This window comes from Sphaerodactylus townsendi, linkage group LG11 (genome assembly GCF_021028975.2).
Source record: "Sphaerodactylus townsendi isolate TG3544 linkage group LG11, MPM_Stown_v2.3, whole genome shotgun sequence".
Classification (NCBI taxonomy): domain Eukaryota; kingdom Metazoa; phylum Chordata; class Lepidosauria; order Squamata; family Sphaerodactylidae; genus Sphaerodactylus; species Sphaerodactylus townsendi.
Genome location: NC_059435.1, coordinates 26,761,003 through 26,786,851, shown reverse-complemented (window position 1 = coordinate 26,786,851; position 25,849 = coordinate 26,761,003). Strand labels below are relative to the sequence as shown.

Genomic DNA, 25,849 nt, shown 5'->3' with positions numbered 1-25,849 from the left:
GTGTCACTACTGACTGTTTTGAGTGGTGACAGTGATTCATGCTGTGATTTAAAAGCATCTTTAAATCTTGCTGCCCTCTCTTTAAAAGAGAAAGCAAGTATTGCATGGGTGGATTCAGCACAGGGTAAATATAACGGGTGTAGGATGCAATGCAAACCATTGCGGGGGGGGGGGGGACACCACAAACAGGTCCGATCTGCAAAACGTGACTGCCCCATTTTATTTCTCCCAAACTGGGTTTTTTGAAAATCACAGAACCAGTAATCCTTTTGCAAAATCCCAGTTAGAGTCACTCCCACATAAATGGCCAGGCAGGAGGCACTTAATTCCTGTCCCCTCCACTGCACCATCCACAGTCAGGGAGAATCCACCTGCCATTGCCCTGCAGTTTCAGGTAGGCCCCTTTTTCTTTCATTTAGTTTGTATGTTGCACATGCACAGCTACGTAGGTGCAGCTGCTCATATTGTGGGACGATCGGCATGGCTGTGGAGGTTCATTTCAGCATGCTTGCATAGCTACACATGTGTTGAGGATGTTTTTTTTAAAAAAAGAAAGCTACCTGGATTGTTTCCATGGGCTCCCATCGCTGCCTGCATGGTACACATGTGAACAGGAAAAAGGAAAACGGGTTCCTTTGTAACGACTACAACCCATTATACATTTGCCGTGCAGAATCGATCATATATTCCCAGTTGGGCTGACACTTCTTAAGGGAAACATGAAATCTTTCTTCAGCACCTTGGCCTTTAGGTGTGGTGTTGAGAGTTTGCCTTTGCAACGTTATCGCCTAAAGAATAAGATACTCTTTTATATTCTGACACTTCATTGTGACTGTTGTTCCTATGTTGATTGATGGGACTATGAAAGCAGGTGTGCTTTATAAAGCCGGTGAAAAATGATAAATTTGTAGAAAAGGGATTTTTCCCAATACAGAAGCTACAGCAAGAATAGAGTGAAGCACTATGAATCAGATGGAGCACAGGCTACCCAAGAGCTTAATTTAGCTGAAGAGTAGAAGTTTAATATAGAAAACCTAAGAGATCACATGGAAATACCAGCTTAGACATGTTTTATTAATATCAATGGAATCCACGATTATTTCTGCCGCTTTTCAGGCCACAATTTGTCCTCTTTTTTTGTCATCAGGTTGTATCTAACTCAGGGTGACCCCCGTGAGATTTTCAAGGCAAGAGACATTCAGGAGTGGTTTGCCATTGCCTGCCTCTGTGTAGTGATCCTGAGAACATAAGAACAAGCCTGCTGGATCAGACCAGAGTCCATCTAGTCCAGCATTCTGCTACTCGCAGTGGCCCACCAGGTGCCTTTGGGAGCTCACATGCAGGATGTGAAGGCAATGGCCTTCTGCTGCTGCTGCTCCTGAGCACCTGGTCTGCTAAGGCATTTGCAATCTCAGATCAAGGAGGATCAAGATGGGTAGCCATAGATCGACTTCTCCTCCATAAATCCTGGTATTCTTCAGTCGTTTCCAATCCATATACTAACCAGGGCTGACTGTACATAGCTTCCAAGATCTTATTTCCTTTATTTTTCCTGAATTATTAGATAACTTCTTCCAATATCCCTAATGTTAAGAGTTGGGGAAACAAAACACTAAGAACCTGATCTAGTAGTGTATACACATATAAAAACAGATCTGAGAAAGTAACTGAATTTTAAATTCACCCTTTTTGCAAAAGGGAAGTTGCTACCCTCATCCAGATAACTGGGTAGGAAATATTCCTGTGCCCATAGTGCGGGTGACAATTTGATGATTTAAATGTGACAGATATCGTGGGTTGCTGTTCATCTGTAAAAGGCAAATTGTATAAACACCCTCAATGCAGATGTCCTTTTTTAATGGACATTCCCCTGCCTTTATATGCTGACAGTACTGGCTATGATTAGTGAAACATAGTGAAGGGTCTTCAAATCATGGTGTTCCATGAAGCCCATCTAGCTAACAGATGCTATAGAGCCGTGGTGGCGAACCTTTGGCACTCCAGATGTTATGGACCACAATTCCCATCAGCCCCTTCCAGCATGGCCAATTGGTTGTTGCCAATTGGTTGCCAATTGGCCATGCTGGAAGGGGCTGATGGGAATTGTAGTCCATAGCATCTGGAGTGCCAAAGGTTCGCCACCACGGCTATAGAGGATCAGTGTCCATTATAATAAGCAAAAAAAGAAATGGCCCAGTTCCCTCAGTCTTAGCAGAAAGGTTATGTATTGTGTCAGCAATGCTGTAATACTGAGCATAGGACAAGAACTTTGAGCTTGTTTCTGCAGTTGTTGTTAACAGAATATCAGAGGAAAGTTCAACATGTATTGTCATGTGACTTGCCCTATATCAAAAGTGTCATGGGAAAATTAAGTTGGAACAAGGTCAGGACACTGTGAGAAGCATGGGAACATCTTCCCTTTGAATTCAGGTTTGATTTTTTTTAGTGGCAGTAACAGTTTTGTGCTGCTTCTAAATGCTTCTAATTAGATCAATTATGGGTTGTTGTTTTTCAAAAACATATTCCATGGATTTAAAATAAGTAGCAGCAGAATTGTGTGTGTGAAGAATGAAGAATTCATGTGACTTCCATAGACAGGTCAGGGGCATACCACCCAGGGGGACATATGGGGTCAAATTTCCTGGGCTGCAGCCATTTAGTCACATGGGGGCGCAGAAAATCACCCCCTACACTCTCTCCTTTTCCCCGGGTCCATACACAAAACATTGTTTGGTTGTGGTGGGGGAGGGTGGTCGCCCATGGGGTGGGGGGTTGGGGGGGACAGAAAGCTCAGATTTTACACCAGGCTACATTTTCCCTAGATACACCTCTGGCAGGGGTAATCTTTCATTCCCCATTCTGCTGAACTTGTCTGGTGTCCAGTGTGTATTAAGGGTTGAAGTCTGTATCTTCCTCCAGCTTCACCGTTATGTGGACCTTTGGCAAAATGATAGCTGATAACTGTCATAATTTAACACAAATCAATTTTAAAAATAATTTATGGAAAGGAAGAGGTAAAATGTAGGATATCACAAATCCTGCAGTTTACAAGGATACTTGTTACACCAGGCTTTTTAACTGAGACCTTTTAACTCAAGCAGCTGGCTTTGGCAAGAGACAAAGCATAGTCAGAGGAGAAGTCCAAGGTCATATACAGATTCCACAGTGGCAAGCAGTAGAGGGCAAATCCAGAAGCCAGGGGTCAGGACCAATCCAGAAGAGTCAGATTTATCAAGAGTCTGAAGCCCAGCATGCAGACAAATGCAGGCATGGCAAGTGTTTTGATGCATTGCTCCCACCCCAGCTTTTCTTGGCTAGTTGCTTAAATAGGAAATTGCCTTGCTGGGATGGATAAGTCAGCAGCAGTTAATTAGCCTATTCCAGCATTACAAGCCAGGTGTCATTCATCAGCCCTTCGCTACCTGCTCCTGGATGCCGGGAACTGATCTGTGCTGAGCCAGCAGTTGTGCATGTCGTCTTCTTCCCTGCAAGCCTCCATCTGTTCTAAAGGTGACCTTAAAGGTGAGACTGCTGGGTGCTGGGTATCAGGCAGGGCTTCAGTTCCTGAGCTAGAGGGCTGAGGCATGGCGCAGCAGCTTTTTGACTGGTTCTCTGTTATAGCCGTTGCCTGTGAGTTCTCTCTCCTCTGTTATCAGCCCAGAGCTAAGACTGACTCTGCCTCGTCTGAGGAGGTCAGCAGGCTGACTCAGGACACGTAGATTGACAGTAAGCAATACAAGCAGGCTAGATCCTGATAACATACGGCAGGCGAGAGTAAAATGATAAGAGAACCATTGAGGAGCATAAAAATTCCTTTCTGCATGTCAGCATCAGAGACATGCTCCAAAAGTGCATCCTTCATTTCCCCTTCCCTACAGTTGGAAATGTTTAGTTCACCAGCAGCCTTCTGGTGACCTGGCAATATTTGTCCTGTGTTCATTGAGTCAAAGATGTCACAGATACATTGTCTAAATATAAATGTTTCCTGGATGTTTCCTCAGGCATGTTTTCATTCTCTGTGTTAGAAAGTCCATGCTGTTTTCAGTCTTCCTTCTGAGTAATCTTACTCGTACATGAGAATAATTCCAGTGTTTTATCTTTCAAGATAGTTTAAATAAGTGTTTGGATTGCTCCACTTGAGGATGTGGGTGGGGTGGTGGTGGTGAGGAAGTAGTTTGCATGTTCCCCATAAAAAAGAAATCCCTTCTCAATTTTAGTTTCTTACATGCTTCAAACAAACAGCTTAGTAAAGCATAGGCTAGGCCAGTGGTGGCGAACCTATGGCACGGGTGCCTGAGGTGGCACTCAGAGCCCTCTCTGTGGGCACACATGCACAGAGTTTGTCATGTGATAATAGTGTAATTATTTCAGGGAGATTATTAGCATTAAACCTAAGACCTAGTTTTGGGGAAGCAGTGTAGGTAACCCTGTTAAGCGCTGCTAAACCCTACTGATTTTCATAGGAAGAATGAAAGTGTGATCCTTTACCTGGGAGTAAGCTCGGTTGCTGGCAATGGGGTTTGCTTCTGAGTAAACCCTCCTAGGGTCGTGATTCACCCATTCGAAGCGTTGCACAGTTGCTTCAAAGCAAAGCCACCAACTACCACCAAGCTTATTCCCGAGTAACACATGCCTTGGAGCCAACCATTTTTTCTATACTAAAACCTCAGTATTCAGGTTAAATTGCCATGTTGGCACTTTGCGATAAATAAGTGGGCTTTGGGTTGCAGTTTGGGCACTCGTTCTCGAAAAGGTTCGCCATCACTGGGCTAGGCTGTGTGCACAAGTATTGATGGAATACTAGCTAATCAGTACCTTTGTCTTTCAACAGGCCACAGAGCATAGGCATAGGGTTAGGCAGCTAGAGGCCAGTAGAAATTTTGAGTCACGGACAGCTCCTAGTCCTGCACTCAGGAGTAGAGGATTGAGCGTGATGTAATGGTTAGAGTGTCGGGTTAGGACTTGGGAGAGCAGCTTTGAATCCCAGCTCTTCCCTGGAAGCTCCCTGGGTAACCATGGGTCAGTCGTTCTTTTTGTCTAATCTACCTCACAGGGTTGTGGTTAGAATAAAAATTAAGGGAAGGGATCATGATGTTGTAAGTGACTTTAGGTTGGTCCTTGTTAGGGAGAAAAGCAGGCTGTGCATATGCAAATAAATAAATTCCATATTGCACACAGAGGTTTAGAATAATTTCATAGTTGTTGCTTAAAAAAAACACACCCCACAAATCACAAAAAATAACAACAGTACAGCAAGCAAAGCACCAGGGGTTGAACCTGACCCATTGCTATGTTGGTTTTCTATTTGCATGGAATTTTTCCATTGTGTAGAAATGCCCAGCGCTGCAATTAATCACCTGCAGTGGAGAAAGTGGTACAGCCCGTTCTGCCCCCTCATTCCCCTGTATATATTGAACTAGGTGCTAGATAATACAGTAAGCCTGCTCTGGAAGTCTTTAGCTTTCCTGCCCAAGGGGGGAAAAACGTTGTTTCTGTTGTTAAAACAAGCAAATACTTCCCTGCTTAGAAATTTGATGTTATTTCTTAGTGTTCTATGTGATACCGCATTCCACTGTACCTCATTTTAATAAGAGATGCTATTTCATCCTGGTTGTTTTTACCCACATGTCGTGTTTTCAGCTTCTCCTACAGGGCTAAGAGCAAGTTTGCAGGGCTGCTTTTTTATGCTTGCAATCTCCATGCCTTACAGCAAAGGAGTTATTTTTAGCATTTTTCAGGGTTGGAGCCTATTTTCCTAGAGTCTCAAGGGACAAAGCCCTAGCAGAGATTGAACGGAGGGCAACTAGTGCTGATGGAACAAAGGGGATGGGTTTCATTTGCAAGTAAAATCAGCATATTCCCAAGCAGGCGTTTAAGTGCTTGGAGAGGAAAGAGTTCTGAGCAAGATTCAATACAATTCAATGGAAGTCCATTCCAGTACTTTTTAGAATGAATTGAGAAGCCTATTGTCTTGCATTTACTGCCTGATTTTGGGAGGAGAGGGGGCATCTTCCAGATCCACCTTTGTACGACAAAAATGTCCAAAAAATCTTGAAAGGACAGTATACTGTTTAGGATTGGCCAGTAACCCCCACCTCCCAGCTTGTCCCTTATCTTGCCTATGATGACTCAGAGCATGTTGAACCCTTTTAAAAACACAGTGGTTGGAAAAGGTAAGGAGTGTGTGCGAGTCGTGGCCTTGCCACAGCCCATGCAGGAGAAACAGAGTTGTGAGGTGAAGCATATCTAGTCAGGTGTCCTGGTCAGAACATATGACCAGAAGGGTAACTTCTTTAGAAACTGGCCATCAAAGTGTGCTGAAAAGGTTACAGAAAAAATGGCATCGTGTTGATTAAAGCTCCAGCTGTCAATTTGCAAACCTTCCAAATTGCAGTCATTTGGAGTGACAAAGCCTGGTAATTCTAAGCTTAATAACTTCCCTTAACATAAATCATGTAGTAGGATACAGCACATATAATTTGCATTCCAACTTAAATGGAGGCTCAATTACCTTCTTCAAAGACGTTTCTTCTTCTTGGAATTTATGCTTGATATATGGGAGGCTGACTGCTGTCCCATACGGCCTTGTATGGGGTACCTCTTTAATATACCGTACTCCTATTTGCCTTAGAAATTGCTTTAGACTGTTTCCATAGTGATCCTATAGTATGCTTGTGCAAGACAAGAGGCAGTTCTGATGATACAACAGTCCCAGACTGTTTAGGGCTTTTAATGTTAACACCAAAACCTTCAATCTGATCCAGTGTTCAACTTGGAGCCAGCACAGCTGGCAAAGCTCAGGGTGGATATGTGATATTAAAGGCGTCTTTGTGAAGCCCCTCGCTGCTACATTTTCAAGGTTGGAGTCTTCTTTCCTAGAGTCATAAGGGACAGTGCAGAAGAACCTTCCCAATATAACCTCCGTAGATGTTTGGCTCTGCTGGGAACAAACCTGGAGTTTCCTAGCCTTAAAAATGTCCGGCTGCCCTCAACCAAGGCCAGAGTCTTTTTAGTTCTGGCCCCGCCTGGTGGAACTTTCTGACAGACGAGTCTCAGCTCTCGTGGGATTTGGTTCAGTTCCACAGGTTCTGTAAGACAGAGATGTTCTGCCAGGCCTATGGTTGAGGTAGCAACAGTTACATCATGGCTGACCTCCCTACCCTACTTCTATTGTTCATATTATTAATGGTATTATTTGATTTGATTGTGGTTTGGTTTCTTGTTTTACTTCATAGTCCTCCCTCCTAGGTTGGTCACCCTGAGAATTAGGATTTTGATGAAATTTGTAGCACTGAATGGGAAAAGTTGATAGATGGGATTTAAAATTAAATTGTACATTTTCACTGTTATTTGTTGTATTGTTAAGCACCACAAGCCCAAATCAGGGTGGGACAGGGTATAAATCTAATCTAATAAATAAAGCAACTTACTAAAACGTTTCCCAGAAGAATACATGTATTAAAAGGTATTGATCTGAACTTAGCTCTGAAAAGGAGTTCTGACGTTATTCAAGAAAACTCGGAAAGTCACATTGTAAGCATTAGCTTTTCCCGCTTTTGATGTGATGAAAAGTAAGTTGCGCTCTTGATGTTGAAGGCCTGTTATGAGTTACCTGCATATTTTCTGGGTGGGGTGGAGTTGCTGTGGGGAAGGAGCCAAAGAGATTATTTGTCATTAGACCTGTGGCTGTTCTTGGTGTTTCTGGTACTTTGCGGTAGCCTCTGGCTGTCTGGTAGTTCAGTTTATTGATGTCTGCTGATCTGTGTAAGCCACAGTCTCATATTTTCACAGACCGTGAATTTTTAAGTGCTGAGGGTTAATCGTCATCATTAGCCAGTTCCTTAAATATCTTTATCCTAATGTAACTGATGCATTCAAACAGGATGGTGAAGGAGGATAGATCATACTGATTGTATAGAAGGTTTTATGCGTCTCTGAGTTGTACGGTATGTGTACAGAGGCCAATTGCTAATGGCACAGTTTAAGAGATGAAAACACTTTGTTGTCGTTTCAGGAGGCTTCTTAACTAGGAGATTAAGGCGCTGTGTTTTTCTGAATCTGATATTTAAAACGGCTAAGTTGCCGGGCCCAGCACCCCATTCATATCCCACATGTCGAAAAGAGGCTAAAGCATTTCCCCCCCAATCGCTGCGTTGGATTACTTGAATGGAAGTGACCCTTTCCCTAGTGTATAAATCCCTGCACAGAGAACGTGAGACCTTGCATGTGGCACACAGTTCAGACTGAAATAGATATATAGGAAAGGCAAGGTTTGACAGCTGGTGCCTTATTCCTAGATAAAGCAAGCCGGGCACTCAGCTGCAAGGCACCACTTCTAAATGTGATCGCTTGACCTTTGCATCAGTTCATTAATATCAGGCTTCCTTTCCTTTAGGTTTTAAAGTGTACACAAAGTATTGATCATCGCAGTTCCGGTGTTTAGTGGCATGACTTCAATAGCGTGCGATCTCTTAATGACTTAAAAGCCCAAAGCACATCTGTGCACAAGGCAGTTTTGGGATTTCAGGTCTGCTTATTATGGAAGAATAGTTTGGAATAAACCGTTGATTAATCCACTTCTGTAATTACAGGATAATATAATGTACTTCTAAGATTTGAGCTATGTGTGGCCTCAGTGTTTTAACTTTAGCTGGAACTTTAGTTGTAACTGAAACCAGATGTTCTTATTCCTTCAGAATGGTATATTCTACTTCCGGTAGAGTAGCATACAAATGTCATTTGCAGGCAATGTTTAATTTCAGTGATTTCAGGCAACCATCTCCAAAGTTTGGGTAGGTATCCACAAGGTTTGGGTCTTGAGGATTTTTGGCAGCTGCCTTTCCCCCTCTTGCAATGACTTCTGACATCAAGCAGACTTCACCTTGAGGATGAAATCCTAGATTTTACCCTCAGGTCCTTTCAAAATGTTGCACCCAACAATTAAGAATCAGACTTAATACAGAGGAGTTAACAGATGGTCAACAAGTACAAGGATCTCACAAGATGTATTCCAGAGACCTCTGTGTTATGTGCATATATCCTAAATATGCCTATGTGAATAAACTGGCCTTGTCCAGAGTGCTATTTTTAGTTCCTAGGGGTTTTTGTTTGCTTGTTTGTTTACTTGTGACTTGGTAGCATTTGATGGTGATACTGCATGTTGGTGTGTGGCAATGAATTAAAGGTTAGAACGGGCACATCTGTCATTTCTGGTGTCCAGCTATTACATATCTAAGGCACTTGTCCTTAGTGTCAAATTTTTGTATACCTTTCTCTTCTTCCCCCTCCCCTACTTCTTAAATAAGCTCCTGTGTATTCTGTAGGAGTGAACAGTGCACTTTTTCTACACTGCTGTTTTATATAGTGTTTATTACACTGGTGTGAATCAGTACTTGCCAAAGGACACTGTGATCACGTGACCTTTGCATTGTTACATTTCAGGAATGAGGTTCTCCTCCAATCCTTCCTTTCTGGATGCTGACTACAGTTCACCTTAAATCCCTAAACGCTGCTTAGGTTCATTCTCAGAGTAAACCTTGGCAACACAGTGGTGGAAGGGGTTTTTTGTTCGTTTGTTTGGTTCCCTGAAGCACATATGAAAAGTGGTGTGACTTGAACACCAGTGAACACACACATGAATGCCTTATACCGAATCAGACTCCTGGTCCCTCAAAGTCGCTATTTTCTACTTAAAGCAGCTCTCCAGCATCTCAGGCTTAGGTCTTTCCCATAACCGACTTTTAAATTGAAGATGCCAGAGTTTTAGCCTGGGACTTTCTGCGTGGCCAGCGAATGCTTCATCACCTGAGTCAAGGCTCTTCCCTGATGTGATTGTATTTCTCATATCGCCAAGGTTGGATGAGTTGAACGATGGCCCAGTTATCCCATTTGCGGCACGTTTTGTTCCATGTTTGTTGCAGCAATAATGCTCTTTGTGTCTGCACTTCACTGAATAAAGCTGTTTATGGAGATGGACAAATCATGAGTCTGGTTGGCAGCCACTGTTCAGTCATTCAGGTTTTTCACGCCCTGAATTCTGAAACAGGCATTCATTCTTACGCAAAGCAAAGGAAGAAGCTGACCGTGACGGCTTTAATATAACATGAGCCCCATACCAGGAAGAGCTATTTATAGTATCTTTTTTTGCATTTGCTGCATAGAGATACAGTGATCAGAACAGTACTGTATTACATCAGAACTGTTGAGAGAATCAGTTTTATATGTGATGTGAAATTCATGTGAAGGCTTTGAAAGAAATATACGACTGTTCTGATATGCCGTAGCCCATTTTGGTCTTTCCTCGCCTCCTCGAAGTCTACACTATTCCCAGCATTTGCCAAGTAGCTGGTACTTTGTTGGCGCTGCCAGCGTTTTGCAAATGAATGACTCAAGGATTGGCAGATGAGCCAGCACTTTCAAGCAATGTTAAACAAGGTCGCAAATACATCCGCCATGCATGAGGATTAGCAGTTGATGCTTCAAATAGCTGTTATTTGAAACTGAGGTATTCGCCCAACAGATAGCTCTTGCCTTTAAGTGCATTGTTTGAAAGCGACAAGGAAAGCCTTTCAAATGCCACCAACACATGTAACTTACCCGTCTTTTGAACTGAAGCTGTCTCCAAGGTTCATTTAGACCATAGGTGTCAAACTTGTGGCCTTCCAGATATTATGGACTACAGTTCCCATCATCCCCTGCCAGCATCATACTGGCAGAGGATGATGGGAACTGTAGTCCATAACATCTGGAGGGCCGTAAGTTTGATACCTGTGATTTAGACTGAACATCTTCAATAGCAGGAGTGTCTTTCCATGCACAGTGAACATGAGACACTCCATCAAAAGGACAAAATAGTACCAGGGAAGAAAACACTGATTGATTCAATATATAAAACAGGGGTCCCCAAACTTTTTAAACAGGGGGCCAGTTCACTGTCCCTCAGACTGTTGGAGGGCCGGACTAAAAAAAACTATGAACAAATTCCTATGCACAAATGATTGTAAAATGTTTGATTTCACCTTTCAGCCTTTCTGTCATGGTCTATTTTTAGAACAGTGACCAAAGTATGTCAAGTACAGGGTGGGCTCCAAATATTGTTGGGGAGGCTGTGGAATACCTTCCCCTGTAAAAAAAAAAAAAGCAGAACTTTCCCAATGAAGCATTCCATCTAACCCAGGATCAGGTATCTTCCTGGGTTCTTTCCTCTAGCAGCCAGCGGCGATTAAGCCAGCCTGGCTGATGCCAATGGGAGTGAGGCGGAACAGAAAGCCTGAGAGCAACACATGGAGTAGCTGAGAGGGAAGGGCGGAGCAGGCGTTGCGACATGTAAGGTTTCCAACTCTGGGTCAGAAAATTCGTGGAGATTTGGGGGTGCCATCATGTAATTGCAATCAACAGCCGTTGGGGCCGGTTCCTCCTCTCCCTTGAGCCCCCACTGCACATGAATGGAGCCATCGCCGCCATGCCTGGCGGGCCGGATAAATGCCTTCAGGGGGCCACATTTGGCCCCCGGGCTGTAGTTTGGGGACCCCTGATATAAAAGCTTCATGGGAAAAAATGGGAAGAAGAAAAGTGTTGACAAATTTATTCTTGCAGCTGCTGTTAATTTCATCATATCTGCTCTGGTTTAAATGCCAATTTGTCTTCTTATTGCCTTTCAACTTCAACATGCCTCTAAGCTCGAAAAGAGTTTGATAAAACAAAAATTATAATGGTAAAATGGCAACAATAGAAATATATTTACTCATTAAAGTATCAGCCACCATCTCCCAGTCCTGTTGCTTCAACTTGAAGGCCATCTGGAACAGAAATACCTTCAGTGTAGTCAGAAGGTTCGGAGGGACAGTGCTACCCCTGATACTGGATGGAAGGAGTCCCAAGTTCCTCCCACAGATCCAGAGCAAATTCACTTCTTATAAGATCAGCTCTTGCAGGAAGGCACCATCTCTTCATTGTAAAGCTGGAGAAGGCTGATAGTGGGCAGAGGTGATTCTTTAGGCATTCCGAGATTGTGTCATTTAAGACTTTGAAGGACAATGTCATCATCTTGAACCAAGCCTGGAAATAATTCAGCAGACAACAAAGCAGTTACAGCAGCACCACCCTTATGTGTTGCCTAGGATGGTATTGGTCAGTACTCTGACTGGTATGGCTTATTGAAGTTTCCAGACTATCTTCAGGAGTAACCCCCCATATAGAATGCATTACTCTAAACAGCACTTTTAATTGTTAACTTTGGAAAACCTTGACAACAATCTTCTAAGAAGAAAGGTCAGTAATGGTAGGGCCATATTGCACAGGCAGGTCTAGGTTGAAGATCTGGCTTGCCTGAGGCCACCCCCTGATAGAGCTAATGACAGATACAAAACTTAAAACTGGTGACTTCCTGGTTCTCAGCATTATTTCTTAGCCATGGTATGGCAACATATCACTCTGTATGCATTATTTACATTGGTAAGTCATTTTTGGAGGCTGGCTAAAAATGAGAAGAAAAATTTGCCAAACCATGTATGTAAAAACATTGTGTATGAAATGAAAGTGCTTTCTGAGCACGATGTTCTAGTAAGGGAAGTTAAATGGAATATTATAAGTAACCATTTTGGTTTCAGGTGTTCCCATCAGGGAGGGGGAATAAGGCTTTCTATTTCTGAACAATCCCTTGGAATACTGCAATTTGGCCTGGCCTGAGAGTTTTCTTAGGAAAGAGCCAACTAATTTCTTTCCCAAAGAAGCACAGCCAAACTTTGCTCTACATCTGGTGTGCCAGAAATGGGCTTGTAATCAGAGCCATTTGTACATCGGGGGTGGGGGTAGGGTGGGGTGGAACCACATAATCAATTGAAAGCTTATATTAGAGAGACAGTGTTTGCCTCATTGATTTCTGCTAGGGAAGAAAGAAAGGTCATGATGGATTTCAGTCCATCATATTAATCTTTTTCACACAGTGTGTTGAAATCCTCTGTTTAATTAGGAGCATTTAAAAATATTGAAAGTACGGTAATTGTTAGCCACATCCAATTGATACTAACCTGTGAAAGTGACAGTTCTGAAAAAAGGCTCCTAGTGCACTTCAGAATCCCTTTACTATAGGGGCTGATGCCAGCAGGGGCTGATGGGAATTGTAGTCCATGAACATCCGCAGCACCAGAGTTGGACACCCCTGCTTTACTGTTGGTCTATTGAAATATAATGTGGATGAACTCTGCAGCCCATGAAACATGTTTTTAGTGGACATTTGTTGCCCACACGAATCCATTCTCCATCCCCACATTGTTTTCACAAGGACAAGGTAGCTCAATCATTGTACATTTCTAATGACTGCTATTTAAAGTGCTGTGGTTTCCTGCGTACAATTTGTGCTTCCTAAATTGTATTTTCCGGCAACTAAACGATATGTTCCGAATAGTTCCCTTTAGTCCTTTACGCTCCCACCTCTTTTACCAGGACAGAATCTGTTAAGTAGCAGTGCGACGTTGTCAGTTTGCACAGCACCATACCATTGCTCCCCGTCTTTCCAGTACCACTGCTACTTTATAAACTCCTTTGTGCTGTATCATATAGTTTTAATTTCCATCTTTTGTACGATGGGCCCAGTTTCCTTAGTGTGAATTGACATCCTTATTCTAATGAACTGAACTTAAAGCCAGTATTAACTTATAATTGGCTACCATCTCTCCATAATATAGGTAGCTCTAAAGGTGCCCCGCACCTGGTCTGTCCCCAGCATGCAAGGGTTCACCCAACTTCTTCATTCCTTTGATAAAGATTTATTTTTGTCTGCTTGCATGTGTACAATTAAGTGTACCCAGCAGCTCTCCTCATTCTGTATGGCACAGCTGAATCCAGTTTTGTTATTTGTTGTTTCCTTGTTTGTGTCCTGGTTTGAAATTTATTAACTAGGAGCATCACCATACATACAAATCTGGCCAGCAAAGGAAACACATAGTCTTATTTCATATCCAGAGGTAATCTGCTGCAAATTCTTGTCACTCTTCTAGGACTTTGATATTTCTTGTTGCTGTGAACATTTTCTCTTGAAGCTGGTGGAGACAAAACACTGTTTAATAATAATTTAGGGGATAGGTCATGGGATCCATGCAAATACCACCACCCATTTAACTTTTCCAGTGTTATGTGTGCTAGCATTATTCATGGTTAATGCATAACTCAGGATATGTAACTTACTTGTTAAACCTTGTTTAACAGGATGGCTGCCTGTAACCCTTGTTACTGAGGCCGGGATCATTTGTCTTTGAAAGAGGAAAGGTTGGGAAAGAGAATATTCATCCTGTAGCTAAGCCCGTAACGTTAGAATGGAGAACTTAGATTCAAATCCCCAGGATGCTTAGGGTAAACTCTTTCAGTCCAACTTATTTCACAGGTTCCTTGTGAGGATAAAACAGGGCATTGATAAAGTATCATTTCCCTCCCGAATCTTACATGGAGGGAGTGTGGGGATAACGTTAACAATGTATTGCCAAAGTCTTTCACGGCCATATTCAACTGGTTGTTGTGAGTTTTCTGGGCTGTGTGGCCGTGGTCTGGTAGATCTTGTTCCTAACGTTTTGCCTGCATCTGTGGCTGGCATCTTCAGGGGTGTATCACAGAGAGAAGTCTGTTATAGTCTGCGCACAGTGTATAACAGACTTCTCTCTGTGATATGCCTCTGAAAATGCCAGCCAAAGATGGCTTCGGTAAGCAAACGATATGGAATAAGATCTCAGAACTAACCACACAGCCCACTAACTACAACTAACTTTAACAGTTTTCATTTTTAAAGATTTTTAACAAGTAGACTACACTTCATTTGCAGCAATTGGTCAAGGACAGAGGTCCTATAGTTGGGCCTGGGAGACTCCCTCTCAGAACACTGTTGTCATTTATCTTTCAGTGTTTGCCGGATTGACCTTGGTTTTGCTTGGAAAGAGTAAACCGTCTTTTTGGCTGTTGTGGCTTTTCTGAGCTATGTGGTTGTGGTCTGGTGGTTTTTGCTTCTAATGTTTCTCCCATATCTATGGCTGGCGTCTTCAGAGGCATGTCATGGTAAGAAGTGTTTCTCTCTGAGAGAAACACTTCTTACCTTAGCATGCCTCTGAAGATGCCATCCATAGATACGAGAGAAAGGTTAGCAGCAAAAACTACCAGTCTATGCCTTCACGGCCAGGAAAACCCACAACAGCCAGTTGATTCCGACCGTGAAAGACTTTGACACTACAAGCAGTCTGTTTATTTTAAAGAGCCTGAATTGAAATCTTATTGCTTTTTTTGTGGTATATCCTTTGCAGATCTCCCAAGAAAGCCAACAGGAACCAGGAGTGAAGCTTGCCTTTTCTACCATTGCCAGACCCCGTCTCCAGCACTGGCCCCCCTGATGGCAGTTGGCACTTCACTGTGAAACCTGCCAAGCTGGACGCCACAGCTTTGAACGACTGCACTTTGGCCACCACTGTGCCCTCTTCCGACCCAGCCAACCATGCAGTCCTAGCCTATGATGCAGCCATTCACGAAGAACACTATGTAAGCGAAGCTGTGGAACATGACGCCTCAGACTACAGGGAGTACAGAGATGCCGGCACCATTACTGGTAGGCAGGAAACCCAATTGTTCCATCTCTTTTCTCAGTTACGGTAACCCCCTGGATGACGTTAAGAAGTGGCTAAACTTTGTTTTATAGAGAGAAAATGACATAAAATTGTATTTTGTTTGTAGTTCTGGTATGGAGAAAATGGTACCTTAGGCCTTTACAGGTATAAGTACCTTTCAGAATGGTCTATATTTCCAATTGCATGTATCATTAACATCTACAGTGTTTTCACGTATGTGAAATGTGTGAATGAACTGCATTGCATTTTTTCAAATTTGTCAAGGTAGTTAGCAAAAATTGCCACTCGCAGTTAAAAAAAAAGTATTTCTCAGAGCCTTGGCTTGAAAGATGGGGTCCTTTTGCCCTGTGGCCAATCTCGTGTACAAGCAAAGGTGAAAGGTGGTACACTGAGCCACTAAATAGTATCATAGAGTTGAAAGGAGCCTTACAGACTGTCAACCCCCTGCTCTATGCAGAATCAGTCCAGAACATCCCTGACAATTGTTTGTCCGGCCACTGCTTATAAAGACTGGCAGTGAGGGAGGGGGAGTTCACCACCTCCCTAGGCAGCCAGTTCCACTATTGAACAACTCGTACTGGTATCTTTCTGCCCATAGTTTAAACCTATTATTATTTAATTTTGTTTAATATCACAGCTGCCAGTTCTTTAGCTGGTTGTCGGCCTTTCATTACAACTCGAGCCTCACCCAGAGGCCTAGAAAGTTCTAATGTAATGCATAGTATTTATGCAGATCCCAGCAGGACTGCCTTCTGAATCTGACAGATGTTGATTTTATCAATTTGAGAATGATTCAAGTGCTGCTCTAGTGTTTTCAGAATGGTGCCTGGGTGCTGATTACCTCTGAGACTACCCACCTGGTTTTCCCAGTGGTAATTGGTTGTTGTTGTTATTATTATTGTTGTTGTTGGTATTTAGATTTATTCCCAGCCCTTTACAACAGGCTCAGGGTGAGTTATTGCAAGTCCTTTCCTCTGCTGCCAACAAAAACAGCTCCCTGCCCTCCTCTGAGTGACTTCCCTTCAAATACATAGAGAGAGCAATGATGTCCCCCCTCAACCTCCTCTTCTCTAGACTGAACATTCCCAAGTTTCTCAGCCTTTCCTCGAAGGCTTTGGTCGCCAGGCGCCTGATCATCTTCGTCACTCTCTTCGGCATCTGCTCCATTCTGTCAACATCTTTTTTTAAACGAAACCTCCAGAACTGCCCACAGTACTCCAGGTGCAGCCTGTCAAATGCAGTGCACCGCAGGACTTTGACGTCTTGCAATTTTGTCTCTGCATTGATAAACCCTAAGGTTGCACTAGCTTTTTCTTTTCACTGCATCACACTACCTGCTCTATTTAACTTACAGTCCATCCATACCCCAAGATTTTGTGCACACACACTGCTGCCTAGTAGGATATCTCCCATCCATTATGCGTATTCCTCATTTTTGCTACCCAAACTCTTCTGTTGTTCATGTAGCAGTATATTCAAGTTCAGGTATTGCCTACACAAGCTGCAAGGGTTGGGCCCCTACCTTCCGATGTACAACCTTCGCATTGTACGTGCATCTTCCCTCTCCCAACTGGTTTTGTGTGCTGTTCAAATGTACTAGAGCTTTTATACTTCTTCCTCCTACAAGAGATAGAATAAGAAAGAGTACAGATGTTTTTCTTCTCAGCTTCAAATTTTGGGAATTTGGGGGTGGGGGTAGACTGATTATTCTTCAGCTATCCAGAGTAATTCCTTGCAAGACAGGAAAGTTCATCTGTAATGCACAAAATCTGTGTTGAAGGTGGATGCTAGGCATTTTTGTGATTTGAAAAAGGAACAATGCAGGGGTCCCGCTACTTTTCTTGTAGTTTGGAAAGGCAGGATCATATTCTCACAAGGTCCTCAGTTGGTTACCATCCTAGTGAGGGCAGAAGAGTACAGGGTTCTGCATTGTTGCTCGTTGATCTATAACATCCTTGTAATGATACTGACACATCTGTTTGGCTTTGAAAGTCCCAGGTAAGCAGACGGCCATGCTCAACTGTTTGCTGCTATGAAAATAAATTACATCCGCTCTGGGCACGTTACAGCAAAAAATACTTTTTTTTCTTTTTTAAGTACTCCCCTGAGGTCAGAAAGAATCTTAATATCCTTTTTCTGTTGGCATGCCGGAGCCGGGCCGGCTCATCACAAATGATTACTTGATAATGTTCTTAGAAGGAAATGCCAAACTTTTGTTTATCTCATCTTCTGACAAGTTGAAGACTAAGGCTCTGTCTTTAGCACACATTCTCTTGCACACTTTGTTCTTCCATGAAGTCCTTTGGCAAATCCTTGAATGGCAGGAATGCAGCTTCCATTCTTTTTAAGATAAAGGATGAGCCAGAAAATGAGGCTATATTATATTGGGCTGGCTGGTGGTACAGTTTAGTGTAAGCATTTGAGGCCTTCAGGGTCCTTACACATTTTTTTTTATAAAGAAGGCATTAATGTGATTTCCATTCTCATTAATTGTGTGTGCCCAGCTTTGATCTTTGCCCTGTTTTCTCTTGTTTTGTTTCTCCCAACTGGCAGTTCCACTCATGGCAGAATAGGCAGGTTGGGAAGGGGTTCCCTCTCTGACTCAGATATCAGTTGCTGGTTCTTGTGAATGTTCATTTGTGCAGTGAGGCATGTATGGAGGAGGAACTTCATCCTATCCCTCTTACAGTTTTCTCAACCTGGAATGGCCTTGGGAATGCTGTTTGACCCGCTGGAGAAACCCACATGTGTCCCTGGGAACACCTGGCATTTTCCCAACTGGCCAAATAACACTTCAAAGACCTTTTCAGGCTGTAAAAATGGGTTAAAGGTATTTCTCCACACTTGCCATGGTCCTGACTCAAACCAGGCACTGGCATGGTAGTTGAAGAGAACCCTCGACTGATATCTGACTCAGAGTCAAGGGAGACCCCAGACACAATTTGTGTGTGAATTGATCCTCAGACTTCCTGTCTTTTTTGTCATCTTCTCATTCTCTTCCTAATTTTTTTCTGTCTTGCCTTTTCACTTGTTCACTTGCAATGTCTTCAAGCGCCTTCATCCATACATACTGTGGATATCCTTGGTCCTATATTCTGGCCACCTCTTGCTTTGTGTTTTAGTCTACTTCAAATTTGAGTATTTTCTAATTTTCCTTACCTTATTTCATACTTTCTTTGGTTTCTTCAGAACCCTTCTAGTAAATACATGTTTCTCTTCCATTCCTATAGTCCTTTCATCAATTCTTAGTCTTTCAATTCTCTAGTAGTTGTCAAGTCAATGTTAAACCTCATTCTGAACCTCTTCCCCATAAAGGCGTACTGCTAGGGATAATCAGCAGATGCCTCTAATCTTCTGTTGATGGATATTCGCCCCTACAGGGCTTCCCCCCCCCCCCCGCAGCCCCACAAAGATTCCCCATAGGTTTCAGTGGAGCTATGCTCTTTAAATTGGAAGGAGTTGCCAAACCGACCACCCGGCACAAATTGGGTGTCAACTGGTTCGGCAACTCTTGAAAATGTAAAAAGCTTTTAGGGGCCCTTTGTCAAAAGCCAAAAAAGCTGGAAAGAGCCAAAAAAAGTCAGCTTTTTCCAATAAGGTTTTTTTTAGCTCATCAAACAACATTTTTTTTGGAAGGGGGGGTGGAATACCTGAAAGCACACCCCTAATCTCCATTTCATTTATCATGGTGCCCCATTCCTACGATCATTTATGAACCAGCATAAAAAAATATGCGCAGTTTGTTCAGCTGAGACTGTCAGTGAAAGGCCATCATATGCCTCCCAAAAAGATTGTGAAGCAGGGTTAAGAAAGGAGACGATGAAGAAAATAGTGTGATCAGGGGGAGAGGCACCGGTTGCTTATTCTTAAAGAGCTGCAGTTGAACATCTCACTTCAAAAGCCACATTCTCTTCCTGGACTCCGGGCCATTCCTCTTCATTTATTTCCGGCCCTGGCTGCAGCAATCCCTGGGGCTGGGCCCGCTTACTCATTGTATTTTTCCTCTCTGCCTGGTGATTCTGACTTCATGTGATTAAAGTTGTATGACTTGCAAATAGTGACAGAAATTGTCTGGGAGGAATAATCACTTCCTTCTTCTAAAACATGTTCTTACAAGGCCTGCTTCTCCTTGACTCAAATCCTGTTTGGAGAAATAGAATTTTGCAAGGGTTGCTTAATTTTCAGAAGCCCGACTAATGCAGCTTGCCACTCAGTTGTTTCTGCTCTCTGAGATGCTGTGGTGTCTTATTCTTTTATTACTTTGCAACAAACCAATCTTATTAAAATTGTTTAAAGTATGAGATCATTGTCGAAGGCTTTCACGGCCGGAATCACTGGGGTGCTGTGTGGTTTCCGGGCTGTATGGCCGTGTTCTAGCAGCATTCTCTCCTGACGTTTCGCCTGCATCTGTGGCTGGCATCTTCAGAGGATGCAGGTGAAACGTCAGGAGAGAATGCTGCTAGAACACGGCCATACAGCCCGGAAACCACACAGCACCCCTATGAGATCATTATTTGTACTTATGCATGTGTATCTCTTTTAAAAACCACATAAGAGGAGGACCCTGAAATAGAGATACTTTGGGAAATAACTATGTTATTTGCAGTAGACACAGTTCAGCAATGAGTATAACTTATCTCCTGGGCAGAAAGAATCGACTAGACTGAAGTTTTTCACAAGATGGAACATCCAGTTAGATTTCAGTCATGTAAATCTGCATGTGAAATTGACTTGCTAAATGAGAATCTACACATTACAGAAATATCTATTCATAATCAGCATGTAGGGAATGTAGAGAGGAAGTAAATGGAAAGAAAACAGAAATGTGGAATAGACTTTTGTAAAGCAAGAGGATGCAGAATTATCCCAAAACAGTTATCCAGAGGTGGATAGGATACTTAATTTGGCACAAATCTGAATTAAGTAATTTAGGTTGGAAACTCTCATATTATGATTTCCATTGTTTGCTGTGCAAACAATGGAAAAATCTACTCTTCTCTCTGGAACACTTGGAAAGTGCCTGTTCTTAATTGGTTGGGCTGATTGTAGAATCACCGCCTTGGTTCATATGGACACTCTGGAGTTCAAGTAACAGATAAGTTGCACCAGTGATTCAGAAACTCTCACTTTCTCTTCCCATTGTGACTAACCCAAGGTCAACCAGCAGGCTTTATGTGAAGGAGTGGGGAATCAAATCCAGTTCTCCAGATTAGACTCTACATGTCCTTAACAATTACACCATGTTGGCTCTCTTCTTCCCCCCTTTTAATGTATATATTGCTTTGTGAGGAAGTTTAGGCTGAGAATGTGCAAGTATCTCAAGTGGGGTCTTGAACTTAGGTCTCCCCTGTCACTGGCACTCATTTGTGCATTAAAATGGCCCAGCATAAGGAAAGCCCCCACTATTGAGAGTAGACTGGCAAAAACCAGGGTACATCTTATGGGAACACTCAGTCTGTTAATAATGTTGGCTCATTAGCATCAAGCAGCTCCTAAAAGAACCCTCTTCCCAGCAACCTGGAATAAAAGAGGCTGTGAGAAGCACTTGGCCAGGGAGACCTGGCCCTTGCTAAGAGCTGTTTGTATAGGTTACGTCACTATTTCCTACACAGAGCTTAATCTCTTTACAGAAAATAGCATGCATAAATAAAACTGCATTCCACCCAGCAGGCAACAACCAAGTGCTTTCATATCCATCAGGCCCTACTAGCATAGCAGGACACATCATTATTGTTTTGGCATTTTGCTGTTAGCTGGATGGTTGTACCCTTAAGTAAGAGGTTGCAAAGTTGTCCCTGTAAGAGTTGCTTTCAACGCATGAATTTTCTTTCAGAAATTGCCCAGGTCCAGCTGAATTTTGTTTTGATACCTCAGAAGAGAAGTAGCCAGCTGTCTGCTGACCAGGGATTAGTGCCAGAGTGTGAAAATTTTCACTACTGTGAAAACAGGGGTTAGCATTGATTGACCTTCTGACTACTAGCTGAATACACCATTGCTTCACTTAATAATTTTGATGTGAGTTATGCCTGCTGAAGGGTAGAAGACCAAATATTGTCCCTGTCTTTGGGATGAAAAAATAAGGTTACTCATTAGTATGACCTTGTATGTGTATGTGTCTGCACGTTTGCTGCTTGTTGGGACTTTATGTATGTGGCATTCTCCCTCCCCCTCCTGCAGTCCGGGCTGACAAGCCGTCCCACCGTCCCTATCCGAGGTGTTCTCCTTGTCAGTGGCCCCGGTCTTTGGGGCTCACACAGTCAGTTGCCGAAACCACAGGGTGCCCACCAAGGGAGTCTTCCCCTCCCCTGCCTGAGGCTCGCTCTAATCGCGGTTGGGGTCTGCAGCCCCTCTGGTGAGGGTACGCCTATCACCCCGTCCAGCCTCCCTTTCCTCCCTTGTCTCCTCTCGCTCCCCTGTTCCTCCTCCGCTCTCTCTCTCTCCTCTCTCTCTCGCTCCTCTGTTCTCTTGCCTCCCTCCTTCTCCGTCCACTCTGCGCTCTCCCTCTGTCCCTCCTTCTCTGTCCACTCTGCGCTCTCCCTCTGTCCCTCCTTCTCCGTCCCCTCTGCGCTCTCCCTCTCTCGCCTGCAGCTCTTTCCCCACGCTCGTCCTCTCCTCTCTCGGCTCCCGCAACCCCTCCCATGACCCGTTGCGGCCAGCCTCGCCCTCCCATCCATGCGCCCCTTATCAAGCCCCCCCCCCCGCACGTCGGGGGCGTTCCCGGCCTCGCTCCCGGGCCAGCCGCCTGCCGCCGGCGGCTTGACAAGCAGCAGCTGCGTCGCTCCCCTGCCGGCAGCCGGTGGCCCGACAAGCCTCAGCTGCGCCGCTCCACGGGCGCTTCCTTCGTCGGGCTGGCCGCTGCTGGGTCCCGCTGCTGGCCCACCGCTGGCCCCGCCTCCCAGCTGGGCAAGTCCGGGGCGAGCCAACGCGGCGACCCCCGGACAGTGTAGAAACTCAGCTCCTTAGTTCTCCCTCTAAGCTTGGAGGACATTTTTCGGGGTAGTTCCCACCATTGACCTGGCAGGCAGGAACTAGAATTTTTCTGCTTCCTGTATCCTGTGGGAGTTACCCAGCAAGCTGCAGTTCTTTTCCTGCCTTATGGGAGAGTAGTTGTGTGTTGCCTGAGTTCTTACAGCGTTGAGTCTAGTCTGTTACTTCCATTCATTTGCTGCTTGAAGACAACAGATGGCTCCAAGAAGAGCTAAATAGGATGCTGAAGGCAGTATCTTTCATGGCAGGTACAACACTGGATATGATGACATTCTCCATCAGTTCTCTTGCTGCCAGTGCCACTACAAGACGACTGCACTAGCTGAGGACCTGGCAGGCTGATTTCAAATTGAAATTCATCATGGCGGTGTACCCCTTCCAGGGGGACAAGCTATTTGGGAAGGTTCTCAATCGGATTTTGGTTGACACCAAGGATAAATCTAAGGTGATGCCAAAATATCCTGGCAGACAGAGGAGACAGAAGAGGAGTTTGGATTTATAGCCCACCTTTCTCTTCTATTCAGGAGACTCAAGGTGGCTTACAAGCCCCTTTCCAGTTCTTTCATGCCCAACACACCCTGCCGAGGTTCAAGTCAGACTTTTGAAAGAACAGCTGGAAATCCTCTTTGTCTTCCTCCTCCAGGAACCAGTACAACAAGAGATTCCCCGGAAAATTGGATTGCCCCGATCAGGATTCCAAAGCGTGACTCATAGGAGGTTCCGATGGGGGAAAGGCTGCATCTGTACTTTGAATTCCTAACTATCCCACTGGAACAATTTGTGAAGTCTTCTCTGACAAGTAATCTAGAAAAAAGAACGAGGGTGCTCAGTGCCATCCATCATTTCATCTCCATAGAAATAATAGAGGAGGTTCCTGTCCAAGATTCAAGATCGGGGTCAAGGGGTCTACTCCTTCTTCACAGTCCCCCAAAGGAATGAGGACTGGCAAGCGATCCTTGATTTGAAGTTCCTAAATTGATTTATCCGTCTAAGGCATTTTCATATGGAGACCCTATGGTCGATTGCCGACTCCCTACAACCACAGCAGTTCCTCACCTCAATTACTCACTCTTTCAAATCACAGAAAATCCCCCAGATTCTGTGTAAAGGACTGTCACTTCCAGTACATAGCAATGCCCTTTGGTCTCTGCACCACCCTTGTGTCTTTTCGAAGCTACTGGTCAACTTGGGAGTGATTCTTCAGGAGCAGGGAATTCACATGCATCCTTACCTTGATGATCTGTTAATCTGGTCTCCATCCTTCCAGCAAGCACCTGGAGAGCTCTACAGTAGCTGCAAGAATGGGGCTTCCTGGTGAATCACTCCAAATGTTGCTTACATTCAACCTAGATGTCATTCAGTGGGGATGTTAGCACTCCAGACCACTGCAGCAACTCCTGTACCCTTACCAATATCAAATAGCCCACTGGGTAGAGAAGTCTCTGATAGTGCTGATGGCAGTGAAACACGACCTCTCTTGGTGGCTCAAGTTGAAACACACCAAACAGGGGAAGGAGTTGTATCTTCCATCTTACAAACAGGTTACCACAAACACAGGCTTGACAGGTTGGGGGTGATTCTGGAAGGGATTCCAAAACAGGTCCCAGGAGGCCAAAATTCACATAAAGCAACTGGAACTCAGAACAGTCCTTCTTGCACTCCAGGCATTTTAGGACCAGATTTCTGGGCATCACATTCTAGTCTGGACGGACAACATGGCCATCAAAACCTACCTCAACAAAGGCAGGTCTAATGCACTACGTTGGGAAACAGTCAGGATTATGGGCTTGGCGGAGAAACCTCTCCTTTCTCTGAAGGCTGAACACATCAAAGGGGAACTGAGCTACAAGGCAGACTGGCTCAGCCAAGAACGCTTGTCCAAGGAAGAATGACTGCTACAAAGAGAATACTGAAGCATCTGAAAGTTTCAGAGGTAGACCTCTTCACGTAACCTTAGAATAGTCAATTACCCAGGTTCTTCTTTGGTTCCTGTGTCACCAAACTGAGGCAGTCGACTCCTTGACTTTGGACTGGCCTGGGGATCTTCTTTGTGCTTTCCCTCCGATTCCTGTGCTACCAATGCTCCTCAGAAAAATAAAAGAGCAGCAGACAAAGGTTATATTGGTGGCCCCCTTCTGACCAAGGAGGCCGTGGTTCTCCACAATCCAGCAAATGGCCAGGGGTCCACCATTCAGATTGCCCCTCATGCCAGACCTGCTTCATCAAGGCCCTCTGTTCCATCCAGGTTACAACTAGCTGTCTGGGAACTAAACACCAACAGTTGACAGAGTTGGGTCTTAGCCCACAGGTGACCGAAACAATTCTAGCAGCCAGAAAGAAGTCTACTACCAGAATATATGAGCATACTTGGAATGTCTTTGTTCTTTGGGGCAGATGCAAGGGAGTCCACCACATGTCTCCTCTGCCCTATCTCTTGCAGTTCCTCTAGGATGTACTAGACCAGGATCTCAAATCTTCCACCTTGAAGAGGCAGGTGGAGGCTATAGTGTCCATCATTCCCAGCCTCGAAGAGCCTCCATTATTGGCCCATCCAAATCTCCTTCAATTAGTCAGAAAGGTCTCAGCTTGGCAGCCCCCTCAGATCCACATGTTCCTGACTTGGAGGTTGAACACGGTGCTCAGTGTCTTGACCAAACCACCATATGAACCAGTTTGGGACATTGAAGTTCTTTCACATGGAGACGGTATTCCTGATAGTCACCTCAACAAGATGGGTATCAGAATTAGGTGCCTCGTTGGTCGATCCAAATCTGCATTCTACATTATGACAAAGTGGTTCTGTGCATGAATCCCTCCTTTTACCCTAAGGTCACCTTCAGATTTCACCCAACAGCAGGAAATCTTTCTACCTACCTTCGGTCTGAACCCGAATCACCCCAAGGAGATTCTATGGCACAGCCTGGACATGCGTAGGACCCTAAAGGCATACATAAGCAGAACCCAACCTTTTAGAAAGATAGAAGCCTCATTTGTGTCCATTTCTCCTCCAAATGGGAGGGGGGGGGCAAGGTTTCAGCTTGTACTATAAGCAAGGGCCTCAGAGACTAGATACATAGTAGCATACTAAGCTAGCAATTCTTTTTCTCCTTGAGGCAATACTGCTCTCTCTGTATGCAGCATGGCAACCAATGCAGCCTTCATCAAAAATGCTTCACTGGAGGAAATCTGTAAAGCGGTTACCTGGGCATCTGTGTCAACCTTCATTCAACACTACAAAATTGACAAGTTTAGCATATCAG

General features: G+C 44.1%; 2 protein-coding genes across 2 annotated transcripts in view; both read left to right on the top strand.

Moving 5' to 3' along the window:
- LOC125440604 (translation initiation factor IF-2-like) overlaps nucleotides 1-15,414 on the top strand; it is a 52,212-nt gene extending 36,798 nt beyond the window's left edge. The window contains exon 3 of the mRNA XM_048510469.1: nucleotides 15,285-15,414. Coding sequence (XP_048366426.1) covers nucleotides 15,285-15,394 — 110 coding nt within the window. The 3' untranslated portion in view covers nucleotides 15,395-15,414. The remainder of the gene's footprint in view (nucleotides 1-15,284) is intronic.
- The window catches only part of TRAK1 (trafficking kinesin protein 1), a 91,227-nt gene continuing 80,731 nt past the window's right edge, over nucleotides 15,354-25,849 (top strand). Inside the window, exon 1 of the mRNA XM_048510335.1 lies at nucleotides 15,354-15,583. The gene's annotated coding sequence lies outside the window, so the exon portion shown is untranslated. The remainder of the gene's footprint in view (nucleotides 15,584-25,849) is intronic.